The sequence below is a fragment of the Gekko japonicus genome, unplaced genomic scaffold, assembly GCF_001447785.1.
Source record: "Gekko japonicus isolate JY-2015 unplaced genomic scaffold, Gekko_japonicus_V1.1 scaffold70, whole genome shotgun sequence".
Classification (NCBI taxonomy): Eukaryota; Metazoa; Chordata; class Lepidosauria; order Squamata; family Gekkonidae; genus Gekko; species Gekko japonicus.
This window is the reverse complement of record NW_015167529.1, coordinates 426,089-444,108: the sequence shown is the minus strand read 5'-3', so window position 1 is coordinate 444,108 and position 18,020 is coordinate 426,089. Positions and strand designations below refer to the sequence as shown.

The window sequence follows — 18,020 nt, the reverse complement described above, 5'->3', positions numbered from 1 at the left end:
TCCAGGCTTGCCTATATCTCACTCCTCTCCTCTGCCCTCATGCATGGACTATCCTGGCTAAAAATTAACTGCAGCTACTTCTAACAACAAGCATGTGGATCAACTAAAGTAGTTCTCCCCTCAGAAACCAGGTTATAAAGAATCCCAGTTTGCAGAAGGACAACTAATTGCAGTTAACTTGCATGCCTGAATTTATATATCACACATAGCTGGAGCTAATTTTTAACTGGGATTCTTCACACAGGAAGGATAGATAAGCTGGATTCATACATGTGTCAACACAATATGTCTGAATGCAGCCAAATGTGTGCACTTTGGTTTTGGTTACTGGCTGCTACTTCACCAGGACATGAATTTACACACCTGATTCTAAGCATCTTTATTCGGAAGCAATCCCTTTGCTTCAATGGGATTTGCTTGCTTCAAAGTGTGTTTAGGATTATCACCTCAGTTTTCTGTGGCCGGGACTGCTGGTGTCATATGGGGAAGAACTAATGTGATTCACAAAGCATTGATGAATAATATTTAGTATTTTTATCGCACTTCTTCTAAGTGCTGAAAGTGTTTCATAATATTTACAACTCACCTTTAAAGTGGGCCAGTTTATTACATTACAGACAGGATGCTGAAGTTGAAACATTGGCTGACATTGAATTCATCCACAGTGCACAGGTGGGTAACATTTGAATTGGCAACTTCCTAACTCATGACTCATTCTTTTAGTCACTGTGTTGCTTCCACACAGGGATGCTTCTCGTTGTAGCTCTCACTGCTTCTGCAGATGCAGAGACACTCACAATAGAAGCAGAGAGGCCGCACAGCAGTTTTCCCTGCACTTTCCTTGCCTCAGCCTCCTGTAGACACCATTCCTCCCACCAACATGAGAACTAGTTTTAGAAATCAGTAATTGCTAAGTCATTAAAATGTTATACCAGTCTGTAGGTTCCTCTGAATTCCCAGCTTTCATTTTTTTTAAAAAAAAGTATCAAGCCCTTTTTGTTGCAGAGATGTAAGCAGAAAGGTGGATCTCTGCAATAAAAAGAACCATGGGCCTTTTAAAAAATGAAAGCTTGGAGCTCAAAGGAACTAGAAGGTTATGAATGAGTGAAGCACAGTTAGACCATAGTGTTCTGTGGAGGCTACAAAAAGGTGCTGCAGTATGGTAGCTGATGTGGATAAACATTTCCACGTGGAAGTGGCCTATATATTCTACTAGGTAAACTTTGAAAGGGAGATGGTTAAGAAATCGCACCACTGCCTTCTGGAAGCCGTATGCTTGCACTGTGAATGGACACTGACTTGCCCCTTTTAAAAGTTTTCTTCACAAGGCAAAGAAAAAGGCAGAATTCTCAGAAGCCTGTGCCAAGCCAAATTCTGTGATTTATGGCATCATCACAACTATGTTGATTTCCAGTTTCCCTGAAAGCTGAGCAGTTCAGAAATCTGAACCAGACCACATGGGATATTAAACATCAAATTCTTGAATGGCTTCTGATAATGGCCCTTCCTCTGCCACCTGGGAAACATCTAACATCAGGATGGCATTCTTCGAGGAAAAACCTCTGTTTTAAACCCTTAATTCTTTCTTTGAGAAAGTCCTATGTCTACAGATAAAGTAGCTAAACAGGGCTACCCATAAGACAACATATGAGTAAAAGGAATATCAGTTAAAAGAATAAGGGTGGAATAAATAAAATGGAACAGTATGAGGAAACTGGGCCATTTGATCCCTTTGCAATTTACAAATATTCTAGAAGGTGCAAGGCCTACATCTTCTGAATACAAATGTATACCCCATACATCCCCTAATGCAGCATTGGGGCAAAGGGGAATTTCTTGTTCACCTATGCCCAAATTTCAGGAAACAGAGCTATGGAGCAATCCCACTATAAGCACTGGGCTGCTGAAGTCCCAGGCTAGATGCTCAAGACCCTTCTCATCTTGCCCCAGAGATCAGCAATCACACACCATTGTGCGATAAAAAGAAGGGAAATCTTACCCCAGTGATTTTTTCATACTAACCTCAGCTTATCTTCAAGCACCTTCACCTCTATAATACTATCCTGTTCTCCAGTTCTTCACCTTCCCCAACTATATATAGAAGCTGTCTCTAGTAGTGCATTTTAAAGCCAAATTTGCTCAGTGATGTGTCTGCATATGCAGATGACAGATGTGTTTAAATTCTTTTATAAACAGAATCATGTATGAGATTACATTTTGCTAGATGACCACAAAAAATGTACAGCAGCCTTAGCAAAAAGAAAGTCTCCCACAATCTGCATTTTATGATACGGCATATTTGATATGAAATGCTGTTTCCCATTTAAGAAGAAGAAAAAAAGCTCCTTGTATTAACTAAATGTGTCCTGAACTTATTAAGTAAAAAGGGAGACCTTTTTAAACACTCCAAATGTAAATATACAAAAAATCAAGTTCATTGACGAAAGTAGTATTTTTCTTCAGGGTTGTTTTTTTGGGTTTTTTTGCATCATTAATACTCATTTAAGTATCACATGCAGGACTGCAAAAGTGTGCCAAAAATCTCAGTGCTTTCTAATGAGACTTTGCTTTTCATAATTTAATGCTGTTAAAAGATTTTATGTTCAGCTTGGGCATTGTACCCCCTGCACGCTCTCTCATGTGCAAGTGCTGCATCTTTTTGTGACATCTGCTACCCTTTTTTATTTATCTTAACAATTAAACACATGGCTTTAAAAAGAGCATGTTGGATCACAGGGCTGGCTTTGACAAGCCAGAAGGAAAAATGATACTGGATTTAATGCTTTGGGGTTTTGGAAAAGGCTGCAGAGTGAAAACTGTCACAAAGCCAAGTTAATATGACTGTTTCCTTTATGCTCAAAATACGCACCAGGGATTTGATTGCTTGCATACAGGAAACGAGGGTTGTTGTGCTAGAACAAGAACTTTTTTCTTACCATTCTTGGGTTCAATTAAGCAAGCCTCTTGTGCCAGCGCAGCATCGTGCCCACCCATTCCACTGCCCCATGGAAGTCACTGCAGGATCCCTGCATAGAGCACAGTCTTACACTGCCCAGGGAGGAAGGAGGTGGCAGGCTCAAGTACAGGAAAATATGGGACAGCCCAGCTAACTTTTTACAGGCCTCAGGCCAGTGTGGAAGGGCAAGCCAGGGTGCAGAAAGCATTTCACCAGAGTCATCTTAGTGAAATTTCTCCGTTTCAGTGAGACTTAATTCTACAGCAGTCAGGCAACCTGTTCTTTAATTATGGCAGTCTTTGACAAGCCAGAAGAATGGGAGGAAACACCTGCAATAGCGTGGAAGGAAAATACTATGTGTGACCAGGAATGAGGGACTGTGGAAGCACCACCCTTAAATCCCTGTTTCCTGGGTTGAACTGAATGTTGTCTTTTAACTGAGTGTGTGCATTAGGAACAAAAGAAAGAATGAAAGAACTAATACATTCGTATGCTTCATACAAGCTTCTTGGGAGTAGCACCTATTCCTTCCCCCCCCCCATTACCACCTGAATACAAACTAAGCCAAGACTTGCAAGTGGCTTTCTCCATAAAGTGGGCCACCAAACGTGTCTGGTAACTAGAAATTAGATCCCCATGTAGGCCCTGTCCCACTTCTTCTACATTCATTTGATTCTTTGATCCTAACCCCTTGATCCTCCTTCCCCCAAAGAATTTCTAATGGGAAAGGGGAAAAGTGAAGTGAGTAATGTGGCCTGGGAAAAAGAATATCTGCAGACATAAAGTGACACCACAAACTGGATTTATGCAGCCCCCATAAAAATGTGTGGCACTTTATTACACTTTTGTCCTGCCTTTCAACCCCAAAGTGGCTCCTCAAGCAGCTCACAGATTTTAAAATTCTACACAAAGTGTAATTCAGATTTGCCACCAAAAAAAGTGTTGTTGAAGGTGATTCTCAGCTGAAGCAAGGTCTGTTCTGGAAGCTTGTCTGCCTTTGACTCTGTTCCTTGTGGGCTCCATGACAGGCGTGGGAGAGAAGGGAATCCTCTGCTGAAGCTGGGTGCAATGGACAGGTAACATAAGAGCAGGTTCCATTGCTAAGGAATTCAGTGGTGGTCTTAACCCCTGTTAACGTTTGTTGTCATACTATTCGCCCAAGATAGTGAGACTTGGGGTATTTTTCTTTCAGAGCAGGCCACTGAACAAAGAAGTGATCTGAAAAGTGGTAAAGGATCTTTCCAGACAGAGATAAGTTTTCCACACGGCAGACGCTCTCGACATACACAATGGTCACTCTCTTTAGTCCTAGCAGCTTCAGGAGAAGAGCAGATATGCAGATTGGGACACATGTTCCTGGTCCATTGCACAGCACCTAAGCATAATGTACAGAAAAGAGAGGTTTTAATATGTGTGTGTGTTTACAGTCTCATGATGTGCACTGCAAAGATAACCACATTAAACAGGACACTGAAAATAAAGTGCGTGAAACTAGGGAACATTAGGTTTTAAACAAAATTAATCATTGAAAAAGGGGAGGTGTCCTTTCCTTCGTTGTCTCATTTGCTATCAAAATTTGAGCTGCAGGTTCCTTGGAGCAGGAACCTATCATTTGCTTGTATTATTCTGTAAAGCACAATGTACAGTGCATTTATGTATGTAGTCGGTATATCCTCAGTTTTACCACTGGTCAGATTGTGATGACAGCCTCACTCCAAGGTCACACCAGAGATCTTTCCCAGCCCTACCATCCAAAATTCTACAGATGCCAGGAATGGAACTTGGGATCTTCAACATGCAAATCATATGTTCTACAAACTCTGTATAATGCCATTGTATAATGTGTTTATATACACAGACCCGCAAACAATATGGAGGGCAGAAGAAAGCAGTGGAGTCTTTGGATTCTTTTAAACCACAAAATATCCGACACAACCATGTTTTTCTTCTGTAGAGAAGGAACAAATTTCCCTTGCTACTAAAAAGAGATTATGTATAAGGTTAATTAGGGTACAAATATATTTATCTAACAGGACACATGTCCCTTCAAGCTCAATTCCACACATTCCTCCCTCCCTCCCTCCCTCCCTCCTGCAATACTATTCATTGCAAAATGTCAGTCACCCATGTCACCAGAGATAGGGTTGCCAGCCTGCAGGTGGGGCCTGGAGATCTCCTGCTTTTACATCTGATCTCCAGGTGACAGAGATCAGTTCCCCTGGAGAAAATGGCTGCTTTGAAGGGTGGACTCTCTGGCACTGTACCATGCTGAGGCCCCTCCCCAAGCCCCACCCTCTCCTGGATCCACCCGCAAAGTCTCCAGGTATTTTCCAACCCAGACCTGGCAACCCTAAGTTGAGAACTGGGCTTGAGTTGGGAACTGGGCTTGATGGCAGCCTGGGATTCTTTCCATGGTGACAGAGAAGGCTTCTTCCCTACCTAAAGTATCCCATTTAAAGAAGGTTCTGGTGAAGGAAGGAGACTGTTCTCAAGCGGACATCTGCTACCAGATGTCCATCTTTTCAGCCTAATTTCCCCCTTCCAAGGAAATGGTGACTATTAAAGGGGAGGGGCATGCTCCTTATCGGTTAAAAGGATCACAGGAGGAAAGAATGAGAATTCATAGAAGTTGGGAGCAGGGAGAAGAAAAAGATAAAAGGTATCTTCTATCTTTTAAGATTCACAAGTAGTCAACCAATTTTTTTGTATACCTAAGACATACCTTCAGTTTCTAGTTTTTCCAGTTTACACTGTTGCAAAGGCACAAGTACAGATAAAAGGTTTCAAAGTTCCCAGTGAGGTACAGCAAAGTTATTATCACAGCCAGTAAACTAAGCCTTTATAGAATGGCTACACTAAAGAAATATATGACCACTACTTGTCCAGCAAAGGACGCAGCCAGAGCTACAATTGGAGCAGAGATGGGTTAGCTGGGGAGGGGGAAGTGAGAGGGCAGTTGGTGGTATGGAAATGCAGTTCTGTAGGCGTGCACTCTGTAGGGACTTTTGATTGAGTGCCTTCTGACACCTGTCATTGCGCATTTCTATGATCATGGTGTTTTGCAAATATATAAGTGACATGGCAACTCCCCCCATAGCTCCTATGGAGTATGGTGCATACAGAATTTCTTGTCTGCAGCCTGATCCATTCTGGCTTCAACGCACCATCATTCTGCAGTGACACATACATAATACAGGGTCAGAGGCTTATTGGATCTTCAGAAGATGGCTGATACAGGCAATTACTGGCAGGCTATATAAATGCAAACTAGTACAGAATAATTGTGGGGATACATTTTGTCTACCTGCCCTCCCAAACACAATTCAGTGATTTTTCCTTTTCAAAAATGTTCTAAAATAAAGCTTTGATTTAACAGAACAGTTAAGGCACTTAGGATTTCCCCCCCAACTGGCATTGGTGTTAGCATCTGTTTCTTCAGGTAGGCATTCTACATTGACAGTTTGTCCCTTTCATCATTAATAATTAATTTCCACATGTAACCAAATTTTATTAACCCAACGTTTTATTAACCCGACTCAGCTGTAGAACCCAACTTTGCAGGGGACTATAAAGGGTCAGACTTTAGAATGTCTGCACTGCTAACATGGTGTGAAAATTAAGGTGCAGCCTCGATTTACAATTTCCATGCTTTTGGGATCATGAGTAAGCCTTAATTGTTCTCTTAAACCAAAGGTTATAATTTATTACAAGCTACCAACCCCCTCTCCAAAAAACTTCTCAATCAGGTGAGGTACAAAACCCTTAAATAAGAACATATGCCTAAACATTAACCCAGCAAGCTACAGATCCTGATGAACTTATCAGGCAAAAACAAAGGAAAGGATAAAGTGCAGTGGGACTATCCAAGATTTCTGCGGGGAGAAGAGGAATTGCAAATGTGGTTAGCATGAGTCATCCATGAATTTATTATAATTGGACTTCAGAGAAGTATTTTCATGAGCCATGATGAGGATGAACAGCTAATAAGAAAAAGAAACTGTGGCAGCCTGCTTTGAAAAGACAAACATATTTCTGCCCTCCCTTGATTTAATTTACAACTGAAATAAATGGGAACTGGGTCTCCCCATTTAAGGGAGAAAAATGCCTTAAATCCTGTCACAGTAATTTAAGATAAGTTTTTTACCCTCTATTTCTTATTAACTGATCTCGTCCAAGAGAGACTTAGATTGCACATTTGTAGAACTCAAGGTGCCAGTTGCTGCAATTCTCCAGACACCTTCGTGGATGTAAGCTCCACTGAATAACAGGGGGCTTACAAATGAGTAGACTTGCTTAGTATTGCTCCCTGCAACTCTTCCCCTATTATATTTTCACCTGGGTCCTAACATTGCCTATCATGCCAGCTACCACAGAACAAGTTTCCATATGGTTAAAGAATAGTTTGGATCATCCTTATTTCTACTCAAGGTTTAGTGAATGGCACCCCCAACCATATCCAGCCCACTGCAGAGCCCCAACTATTCCTTTCCCCCTGTTGCCAACCCATAGGCAACAGGGGTGCCGGCAAGGTATAAATCGCTTGTGGAATTCACTGTCACAGGATGGAGCAGCCGTGGCTTTAAAAGGGGATTAGACAAACTCATGGAGTAGGAGCCTATCAGTGGCTGTCAGCCATGATGACAAAGTAGAAACTTCCATGTTCAAAGGCAGTAGCACTCTGCATACCAGTACTGGGGGCAGTAGCAACAGTGGAGACCCTGGCTTTCGGGCCCAGTTTGTAGGGCTTCCCGGAGCATCTGGTCTGCCACTGTGACCCTCTAGTACAACTAGTTGCTGATTAGAGCGCTGTTCTTGTAACAGAGCCTTGTTATAAGAGCTGATGTAGCTTGCCCCTGTGGCACAATGGCTTCCTCTGTACTTTGTCCATATTCTTTTCTTCCACTATGCCACTGCAGGGGCTTCACCCATCTCCTGCTTTCATGGAACAGAACCACACAATTCAGAGATAAAGGGGCTGCTGCCATTTTTGAGAAAAAAAATAAACAAAACCCTTGTGACACCTTGTGTGTACAAACTGCCATCAAGTCACAGCTGATTTATGGCAAACCCAACAAGGGGATTTCAAGGCAAGTGCTTAAGCAGTGGTGGTTTGCCAGTGCTTTCCTTTGCGGGGTCTTCCTTGGTGGTCTTCCTTTCAAGTACTGACCCTGCTTAGCTTTCAAGATCTGATGAAATTGGGCTATACCATGCTGCCTTCCCTTCCTGTGACGCCTTGAAGATTAACAAAAATTGTATCCCAGCACGAGCTTTCATAGACTACAGCCTTCTTAGGATGCAGTGAGTGGATCCTCAGTATGCAGACATAGATGTACAAGGTATGAAAAAACAACAACCCATCAGAGTCAAGAAGCCATGAAGCCCAGTGAAATCCACGCCATGAAACGGCATTGCCAAATAATCCTTCTGTAATGTTTTGTTCAAGTTACATGGTGTCCCAACAAGGTGCATTTCATTAGCTGCTGCCGCCAGAGGAACTGAAGCGCACTTTATAATGGCACTGGGATAAAGGTTATGTTGAACTAGACATTAGAGAGGGGCAGACTCATGTGTTCTATACAATATGTAGCTCCATGCACTGAGCTAACCATAAAAAACCCTCCACAGATTAACTGCAAACAATTGCCTGGAACAAGAAGCATGACTTTCTCAAAAAAGCAAAGGAAAAACATCTGGGTGGTGCACATTCATCTGAGCCAGCCGGACTGGACCGAGATGGCAGAAACCATTTTTTTCCAGGCTCGGCCCATCCTGAACTTTGACACTTTGCAGATGAAAGCTCCTTCAGTCTATTGAATGTGGCAATGTATTCAAATGACATTTAGTAGTTCCAGTGCAGAAACCAGAATTCCCAACCTTACAAGGATTAAATGTCAGCCAAACTGACTAAAGGAGTAAAGCAGGGACCAATTTTAGGACATTTCCTGAGACAACTAAACTCCTTTGTGTATTTTAATTACGCGTTGGGGATCTCTACAAGTTCCAAACCCAGGAGAAACAAAAGGAAGAAAATATTCCCACATCTTAGTGCGTATATGTATTTTAAGCTTGCTACCATTTTACTGAAGGAGGCTTTCAATACTTTACTAAAGCTCCAAATTACCCTGGACACTAGACTTTGTGAGCCTGCAACACACTCTGTTTCCATGTGGTCTGCCAAAGGCTGGTTTACAGCCAAAGAATAGCCTGGAAGTTGGCAGTGTTTCACAAAGGCACCTAACAGCTTTGCATTTCCTGCAAGTGCAAGAGAAGTATAAGACACAGTACCATCACAACGGGCTTCTCCACACTTTAGGCTCAGCATAGTATAGCAGCTACAGGGTGCTGATAACAGCTGATTCAAATCCCTGCTTGGTCACTTCTGGTGAAGTCCTGCCATTCGAGTACATGTAGATGGTTATACATTAATTATAGATGGACTAGCTGTTGTAGTCAGATGTGAGGAAGCACACGGTGCAATGGCATGAGTAAGCAGGTGGCTGGCTTCCAGTCAAAATTCCCCTGGAAACTTAAGGTACCACTATTTGTTTTAAGTTTCAACACCACGAGTCAAAGCAGTGTGAACTGTATTATTATTGGGGGCTCAGCACATCAACACATTATGAAAGATACTTATTAAGTATCTCTCCTTATATATAATTCTCTTTTGGTGTGACTCTTTTCTGAATGTTCCACATGCTCCCACATCCTTTGGCTCCCTGACCTGTCACTCAGAAGCTGTCCCTACCCACTGGCTGCGTTGCCTGAGTCTCGCCTAGAGATGTGAAGGCCTGGGGTTAGGGTTCCTGAAGCCTTTTTTTTTCTTCTGAAAATTGGGAAAAGAAAAGAAAAAAATTGATTATGGAATGTTTTATTTTAACATGATAAATAAAATATTTTAAGACAAAGCGTTCAAATATTTTCCAAATCATTTCTAAATCCCTTCCAAATCCCTTCTATATACTTCCCCCCTCTTCAATTCTTTTTATGAGAATTTTTTTTAAAATTTAATACTGTGGAGAAGAAATATGAATAATTGTTACTTCTGAATTTTTAAAAATTGTTTTGTGGAGGTTTTTTTGTCTGTTCCACATAAACTAGTAAACAGTTCAGGAGATTGTTGCTCCATTTGTTACAATTACAAATAAATATTATGTAAAAAGTAAATTCTGTTTGTAATAATTGTTTGGATACACTATATTTTTAATATGCTAGTTGTGATAATTTCATGCCAAGTAAAATTGTCCATAGTCATATTTTATGTTCCTAAAGTAACAAAATGACTTTCAATCTGGAAAAGAAAAAAGAAGTACTAATGTAGCATTTTTTTCAATTTTTCCAAATATTTCCATTTTTTCCCAGCTTCAAAATTTCTTGAAATTTTACATCTCTAGTCTCGCTGTCAATATTCTAAACAGTTTGCTGTTCCTCTCCCCCCCAATAGCCAGTTGGAACACAGAGATCAATTGCATATGCGGCCTGATTGGCCTTTGCCTCTAACATTCTAAACAGTTTGCTGTTGGGAATAACTGAATGTGTCCCGAGGTAAAATACATATCCCAATCTTCCCTTAAACAGTCACTGGAGTTGCCAATTTCCCTGTAGGGACTGGAGATCGCCCAGAAACCAACATGTTCCCCAGCCACAGCACATCATTTCCCCTACAGAAAATTTCTCAGCTATTGCAATGGCTGCTTTGGGCAGTGGACACTATTGCATTATACCCTGCTGAAGTCCCTCCACACCCCAAACCCTGCCCTCCCCAGGCTCTTGTAGGGAATGGAGATCGCCCAGAAACCAACATGTTCCCCAGCCACAGCACATCATTTCCCCTACAGAAAATTTCTCAGCTATTGCAATGGCTGCTTTGGGCAGTGGACACTATTGCATTATACCCTGCTGACGTCCCTTCACACCCCAAACCCTGCCCTCCCCAGGCTCTACCCCTCAAATCTACAGGTCTGGCCCTCCCCTTAGTATTGCCAGCTCCCAGGCAGCACCTGGAGATTTCCAAGATCAGTTCTCCTGGAGAAAATGGCTACTTTGGCCAATGGACTCTATGGAATTATACCCTGCTGAGGTACCTCCTCACCCCACCCTGCCCTCCCCAGGCTCTACCCCTCAAATCTACAGGTATTTCCCAACCCAGAGTTGGCAACCCTGTAACTGGCTATGGAACCACTTTCCAGATCCTTGGAACCCAGAAGACATGGCATAGCAGGAGGTGCTTTTCTACCTTAGCTGCCACTGCATAACCCCAAATCAACATAAATCAGGGGTGGAGGGAACCATACCATGAGGCTGTCCTCCCATACTACCCACTTGGGGCAGCAAAATGACTTGAGACAGCCCTGCCTTATAGCTAAGCAGAAGGAAATAAACATGGCTTGCCTCCCTCCATTTTCCACTTCCCTCTGCCACCCCTCCAGCCTCAGTCGGGACACTCACCTAGAGCTTCCTTCTAGAGCTCGTTGTATTTCTTCCCACAACGGGCCTTACTCCTAGTTATACCATAAAAACAAAATCTAGGTAGTCTCAGGCTCAAGACAGTTACCAGGACAAGAAAATCCCACAACCTGTGACTAACTTTGGGGATGCTTACTTATGTGCCTCTGATATTTTGACTGTCACATGGCTGCCAGTTCAAGGAAAGCATACTCACTACATTTCAAGGGTCACAGGCCATACCGACAAATGCATTATATGATTTAAGGCATTTTAAATAGAAAAACTGACTCTCCATTTTTATCTTCTGTTTGGAATTTCTGTTGCATTCAAATTCATATATATTGCATTCATAGATATTTGTGTGTGTGTGTGCGTGTGTACACACACGCGCACTTGCCTGGAAGTCATGGCTGACTTCTGGCAACCCCTCCTGAGGGCTTGGATGTTTTTCAGAGCGATGGCTTGATTAGCCTGCCTCTGCATCCCGCCTCTGGTATTCCTTATAGGTTGCCCTTCCAAGTACTTGCCAGAGTCAGCCCTGCTTAGCTTCTGAGATCTGACGAGATCGGGCTTGCCTGGGCTATCCAGGTCAGGGCAGGACAGTCAGTAAGAGGTTGACAAGCCCTGCTACTGCTATACCCACCTGCTTGGTGCCAAGGTTGGGCTGGAAGGGAAAGATACTCCGTCCGTCCCAGCCACCCACCCACCTACCTACCCACCTACCTCTGCCACAAGCTCTGAGAAGTTTCCTCAGGCTCTGGAAGCTCTCCTGATTGAAGATGAGTTTCCCAGCTAGATCAGCTGCTTCCACTGCCTGGAGCTAGGGTGTGCTGTAGGCAGGCAAGCAGCATACATGTGGTTATAATGATGACAATCAAGTGGATTACAGCAGCTACAGAAACAGCCAAGATAAGAAGCCTCACCCATTCTCCACACTATTGGCTAGGAGCAGGTTTCTGCAAGGAGGGGTGCAGAAGAGCTGCAAGTTTATGCAACAAGAACAAGTTTTTCTAGCTACATGATGCAAAGGTGCTCCAACACAAAAAACAGACCTTTTAAAAAAAAATTTAAGAATGCATGAAGGCTAATGAGTGAAGACAAACAATGATGTGGATACGTAGACTATATAGGCCGAATAATAATAAAAAATTAATACCAGATACAATTTTAAAAGTAAAAACTAAATGCAGCATGTCCTATTTGCCTCAGTTCTCACTACACCACATTATTTATTCACTTACAAAAATGGGGTGTGTGGCTCTGCGATAAGAGTATCTGTCTTGCATGCAGAAGGTACCAAGTTCAATCCCTAACATCTCCGGTTAAAAGGATCAGGTAGCAGGTGACATGAAGGAACCTTATCTGAGACCCTGGAGACCCACTGTCACTCAGAGGAGACACCACTGCCCATGATGGATAGTCTGACTCAGTGCGAAGTAGTTTCATGTGTGTGCAAGCACAGCATACATAGCCTTGGACAGTGGCTATGCTGAAGGCGCAGGAGAGAGTTCACGTTGAAAGAACTCCACTTCCGTTATGGTGCATGTTCAGCCTCATGTAGCTTTCAAGGACCCATTTTGCATGCAAACTCTGGCGTAGGAGTAAGGAGGGCGGAAATGACTTCTTGGTGTGTTGAGGCCTACATTTCTGAAGAGTATTTATATGCACAGGAAAGGCTGGAAATCAAGAAAGCAGTGCTGTAGTAATCCTTTCACTGTCCTGTGGTGCCTCACACATATTAAGCTGGTTCAACTGCCCGTCTAATAAACTGTTCATTTGTCTGTGTGACACTGGTGCTGTGACTCGCTGAGCCACTGATATTTAAGAAACGCAGGGCCAAAGCACCTGGAGGAGGGGGGGGGAAGCCATTGCTTCTCTCCCCCTCCTGCCTCCCTCTCCTTCCACGTGCTGTATCCAGGCTGGGCTCCTGCAAGAAGGTAGCAGTGGTGAGTGACTCCTCCTCTCTACCTGAGTAACTGGGATTGATATAACATTTAGTGCCAGCTGCAATGCTCTAGCAAGCTTCCGTACCCTCAACAGTATCACTACTGCCTTTCTCAGTGGGCACACCAGGCCTGCTGCAAAGGTTGGGAGTGAAGCTGCTAAGGCTACAAAAGTTGGCTGGGGTGCTGCAGTCCCCCTGGCAACCACAGGATGTCTGCTGGACCTGGGAGTCTTGTAGGAGCCCAGGAGATTAGAGGTGAAGCGAAGAGAAGAAGTATGTGCCCTGTCTGGCTGGAGGTGGTGCTATGGAGCCCATAGGCCTGTTGTATACGCCCCTGGAGGTAGAAAAGGGAGGGAACAAAATGCTGCAGGCCATAGCTTAAGAGCCACTGCCATACACACTTTAAAAAAGAAAAAAAAATCCTCATATCCTTAAAAATCATCAGTGGGTGAACGGCTGTTATGGGAATAGCTAAAAAAAAGAAAGAGAGAGAGACAGTTTTCCCCCCTCATTCCCTAAAAAAAGAAGAGTTGTTTTTATACCCCGCTTTTCTCCACCCTAAGGAATCTCAAAGAGGCTTACAATCGCCTTCCTTTCGTCTCCTCACAACAGGCACCTTGTGAGGTAGGCGGGGCTGAGAGAGCTCTGAGAACTGCGACTGACACAAGGTCACCCAGCAGGCTTCATGTGGAGGAGTGCTATAACCTAATTCAAAACATACATTATTAGAAGTTACGCCCCATAGAGTTTAATAAGGTTTACTCCCAAACAATGGAATAAACCCAGCTGAACACAGTAGAACAGATTTCAGAATAAGCATGAACAGGGATTGTGTTTATGTTCAGGAATGCAACCCTCTTTACTTCCAAATAAACTCTATTGAAAGATTACTCCAAATTAAAATGTTTAATATAAGGCTGCCAGGCACAGATCAGATGGACTTTTCTGCCTCTCTTTAATTTCGTCTGGTTTGTGAAACTCAGTCTGAGAAATTACTGCAAGAGCTAAGCCAAGGTAAGTACAATCATCTCCTAACACCTATGGGACCAGGGAATCAACGGCATTCCCCCCAAGAGTTTTCGGTCTGTTTCCTCTGAAGAGAAATAGCTGCAAAGCCTTCAAAGAACAAATGACCAGCTTCCTAGATTCCAAATGAGCCTCAGGGCAATACAGGAAAAAGAAAAAGTAACTAAGGGAAAGATAAGCCCAATGGAATCAACCATGCAAAGTGCATCAGGCAATTATGGGAACAAAAGAGAATACAGCCACAGCCACCACAGCCTTGCAATTTATATAACAAAGCCAAAGACTTCAGGCAAGAAAGTGAAAGTGCTGGCTCAGTCATTCATGTTGAGATACTGAAAACTTGAGTGCTGGACTCAGCAAGAGTATTGTGTGTGTCCTGCAGATTACTTGCAAAGGGAAGATGTTGGCTCACTCTTTGGCTGCTCAGTGGTAACTGATATGTGTGTGCCCCAGGCCAGCAGTAATTTGCAAATCTGCTCTGAGCCCTTCTCATGATTTCCAGGATGGGAATCATTTTGAAGATTTCAGCCTTGACTTCCCTAGTTTGCCAGAACCGTCCACAGGTGGGTAAGGGATGGCAGATTAATGGAAACATTATGCAAGCAGTGTGTTCAGATTAAACAGTGGGCCCCCACAGCATGCTACATTCCCAGCAACATCCTGGCATAGTTCAAATGTTCTATTTTTAAAGTGCGGCTTCCGCCAATATTTGTACTTGCATGGTGAGGCTATGCCATCAAATCCCAGGACCTTAATATAAAAAGGTGGGAAAATGTTGTTCTATTTTTAAAATGTAGATTGCCTTTGAGAAATGCTAACTAGTTTCAGTAATCCAAAAGGAAAAAATACTAGTCAGAACTAAACAGATATGATCAACTAGGTAGTTTGCTGGGAAAGAAGCTAATGTTATACGTTAATAGAAACGTACTGGTTTGCCTGAATGTTCTCAAAGGTCTACAAGCATGTATGAAGCTAGTTTAGATGAACTGGTCCTTCTGTCTGCTCTGAAAAGAGGCAACTCCCCAGGGATTCAGGCCAAGATATTTCCTAGCCCTCCTACCCCAAATAATTTAATCTGAAGATTGGACCTCTGTCATTTATGTGCTCTAGCACTGTGCTATGGCCCTTCATAAACACTGGCCAAAGTAAAAATAAATAAAATAGATGTGCCAAGGCAGTTTAAGATTTCAGATCAAGAAATCCAACACCGGAGAAATCTCTGCAATATACGCCTGACTCCTCCAGTTCCAGAGAAACATTCTTCTAGTTACCTAAACTTTGGAACAAAATTATAAATGGCAGTTGAAATGGGCAAAGTAGCCATACATATCCCGTCACTCCTCAATGGATCACGTTGCTTGTTTTCACTACTGTTCATGAAAGGTGCCCTAAAGTTATGCCATTGGGAGCTTTCTAGGATTGCTTATATAAATAAAGAAGGAGCTGCACGTGCCATGCTAAATGCAACAATGGGGTGGTGCTAAAATACTCCACTTGAGTGTCACTTTTTTTTAGTAGAAATACTTATAAATAAACAAAATTCCAGATTACATAAATACAGATATTGAGTTTTGGCCAAAAAACATTGTTCTGGCACCAGCAAGGCTACACTTGGAATACGATGTTTATCCATTCATGTCATCAGCAGCAGGAGAGCTAAGAAATAGGGCATGCCTTGTAAAGAAGGGCCAGAAGGATCCAGGCATTCCTATGGCTTAAATAAAGGGCTTCCTGCACTCTGTTATGAAGGGAACAGGGTTTTACATGGACAACCGTGGAGCCGTGAGGTCCTCAGGAGCAGGAAGCTCAATCCCAGGGCGCCTTGCACAAGATGGCAAGCTTGATACTAGGAAAACTCACCATTTGGAAGCAACGTGCAGCACAATCCCAGGCACATTTACTCAGAAGGAAGTTCCACTGAACTCAACAGGAAAATACTCCCAAGTAAGCATGCATAGGGTTGCAGCCTTAAGCATGTTTGCTGGTGCACTTGTTACCTAATATGTTGTCAAAGGCTTTCATGGCCGGAGTTCATTAGTTGTTGTCAGGGCTATTTTTGGGCAGGAACGCACAGGAACGGAGTTCCGGCTGGCTCCTGAGTTGGCCACACCCAGCAGGAACTCATTAGCATAATAGGCCACACTCAACACAGAAACTCATTAGGATTGGCTACATTAGGGATGTGTGGCCTAACATGCAAAGAAGTTCCTGCTACAAAAAAAAGCCCTGGGTTTTGATAACAGGTAAACAGAATAAGAAGCAAAAGGTGGGTGTGGCTGGATGACCACACTTCTGGTAACATGGGGGTGTGGCCTAATAGGCTATTGAGCTGTGCTGTCAGGGGTGTGGCCTAATATGTTAATAAGTTTCTGCTGTTGGGTGTGGCCTGTTATGCTAATGAGTTCCTACTGGGCTTTTTCTACAAAAAAAGCCCTGGTTGTTGTAGATTTTCCGGGCTGTATGGCCATGGTCTTGGCATTGTAGTACCTGATGTTTCGCCAGCAGCTGTGACTGGCATCGAGGATGCCAGTCACAGCTGCTGGAGAAACATCAGGTACCACAATGCCAAGACCACGGCCACACAGCCCGGAAAATCTACAACAACTAGTGTTACCTAATACCTGAAAATTAGGTATGCATATACTACCAATTACTATACATATATCTTCATTAAAAGTATTGCTTGCGTAAAAGTCAATGCTGATTTATCATCCAGAGGAAACTGAAAAAGCAAAGACCTTAATTTGCAGCCTGCAGTTTCTGCAAAATGTACATGCAGGGAATGTGATTGTTGCTCCCGGGCCACACATTTCCCATGCCAGTTGTGCTGCTGCTGTAGGGTTAGCTGTGTTTTAATGTGGCAGGTAAATTGCTTGAAGCTCAGGCCCTTCTGCAACTTACCTCGCAAGTACCCAGCCATCCCCATCTCCTCCAGATCCTGCTCACATCCGGCAGATGCGCCACCAACTGCATTGGTTGCCAGTTGACTTCCGGATTCACTTCAAGGTGTGGGTAATAACTTTTAAAGCCCTACATGGCATGGGACTCACATATCTGAGGGACCGCCTCTTCCCATATATCCTCTATGGACCAACATCTCCTGGTTGTCCCTGGCCCGAGGAACGTCTGTCTTGCCTCGACCAGGGCTAGGGCTTTTTCTGCCCTGGACCCTGCCTGGTGGGGCATGCTCGCTGTCAAGATTAGGGCCCTGCGGGATCTTCTTCAATTCCGCAGGGCCTATAAGACGGAGCTGTTCCACCAGGCCTTTGGCTGAGGCAGCGGACGTCTCTATATAGCCTCCCTGAGGTGGTTGTCACCCACCTGCCAACCCAACTAATATGCCAGGGAACCTCCCACAACCAGTTGATTTGTCTGAACCGTGACTGTGTTTGAATATTTAAATTGTCTTAAATCTTAACTGTATTTATTGTATTGTTATATGATATTACCTTCCCTGAGCCCGCTTGTGGGATGGATGGGCTATAAACACAAATAAATAAATAGCTACTCTCTGCAGAAGCAGGTGTGGAGCCTCGTGCAGGGTTAGGCAAGAACAGGCATTCAGATATAAGAGGGCCTAGGCTTCGTGACTGGCCTGCCATGTTGCAGTATGTCTGGCAGAATACCCAGGAGCCATGGGAGGGAAAG

The 18,020-nt window shown here is 43.4% G+C and overlaps 1 protein-coding gene across 1 annotated transcript in view; it reads right to left on the bottom strand.

The window, feature by feature from the left end:
- Nucleotides 1-3,706: 3,706 nt before the first annotated feature.
- Nucleotides 3,707-18,020, bottom strand: part of ALG14 (ALG14, UDP-N-acetylglucosaminyltransferase subunit) — a 44,385-nt gene continuing 30,071 nt past the window's right edge. Inside the window, exon 4 of the mRNA XM_015413353.1 lies at nt 3,707-4,331. Within this exon, the coding sequence (XP_015268839.1) occupies nt 4,101-4,331 (231 nt within the window). The 3' untranslated portion in view covers nt 3,707-4,100. The remainder of the gene's footprint in view (nt 4,332-18,020) is intronic.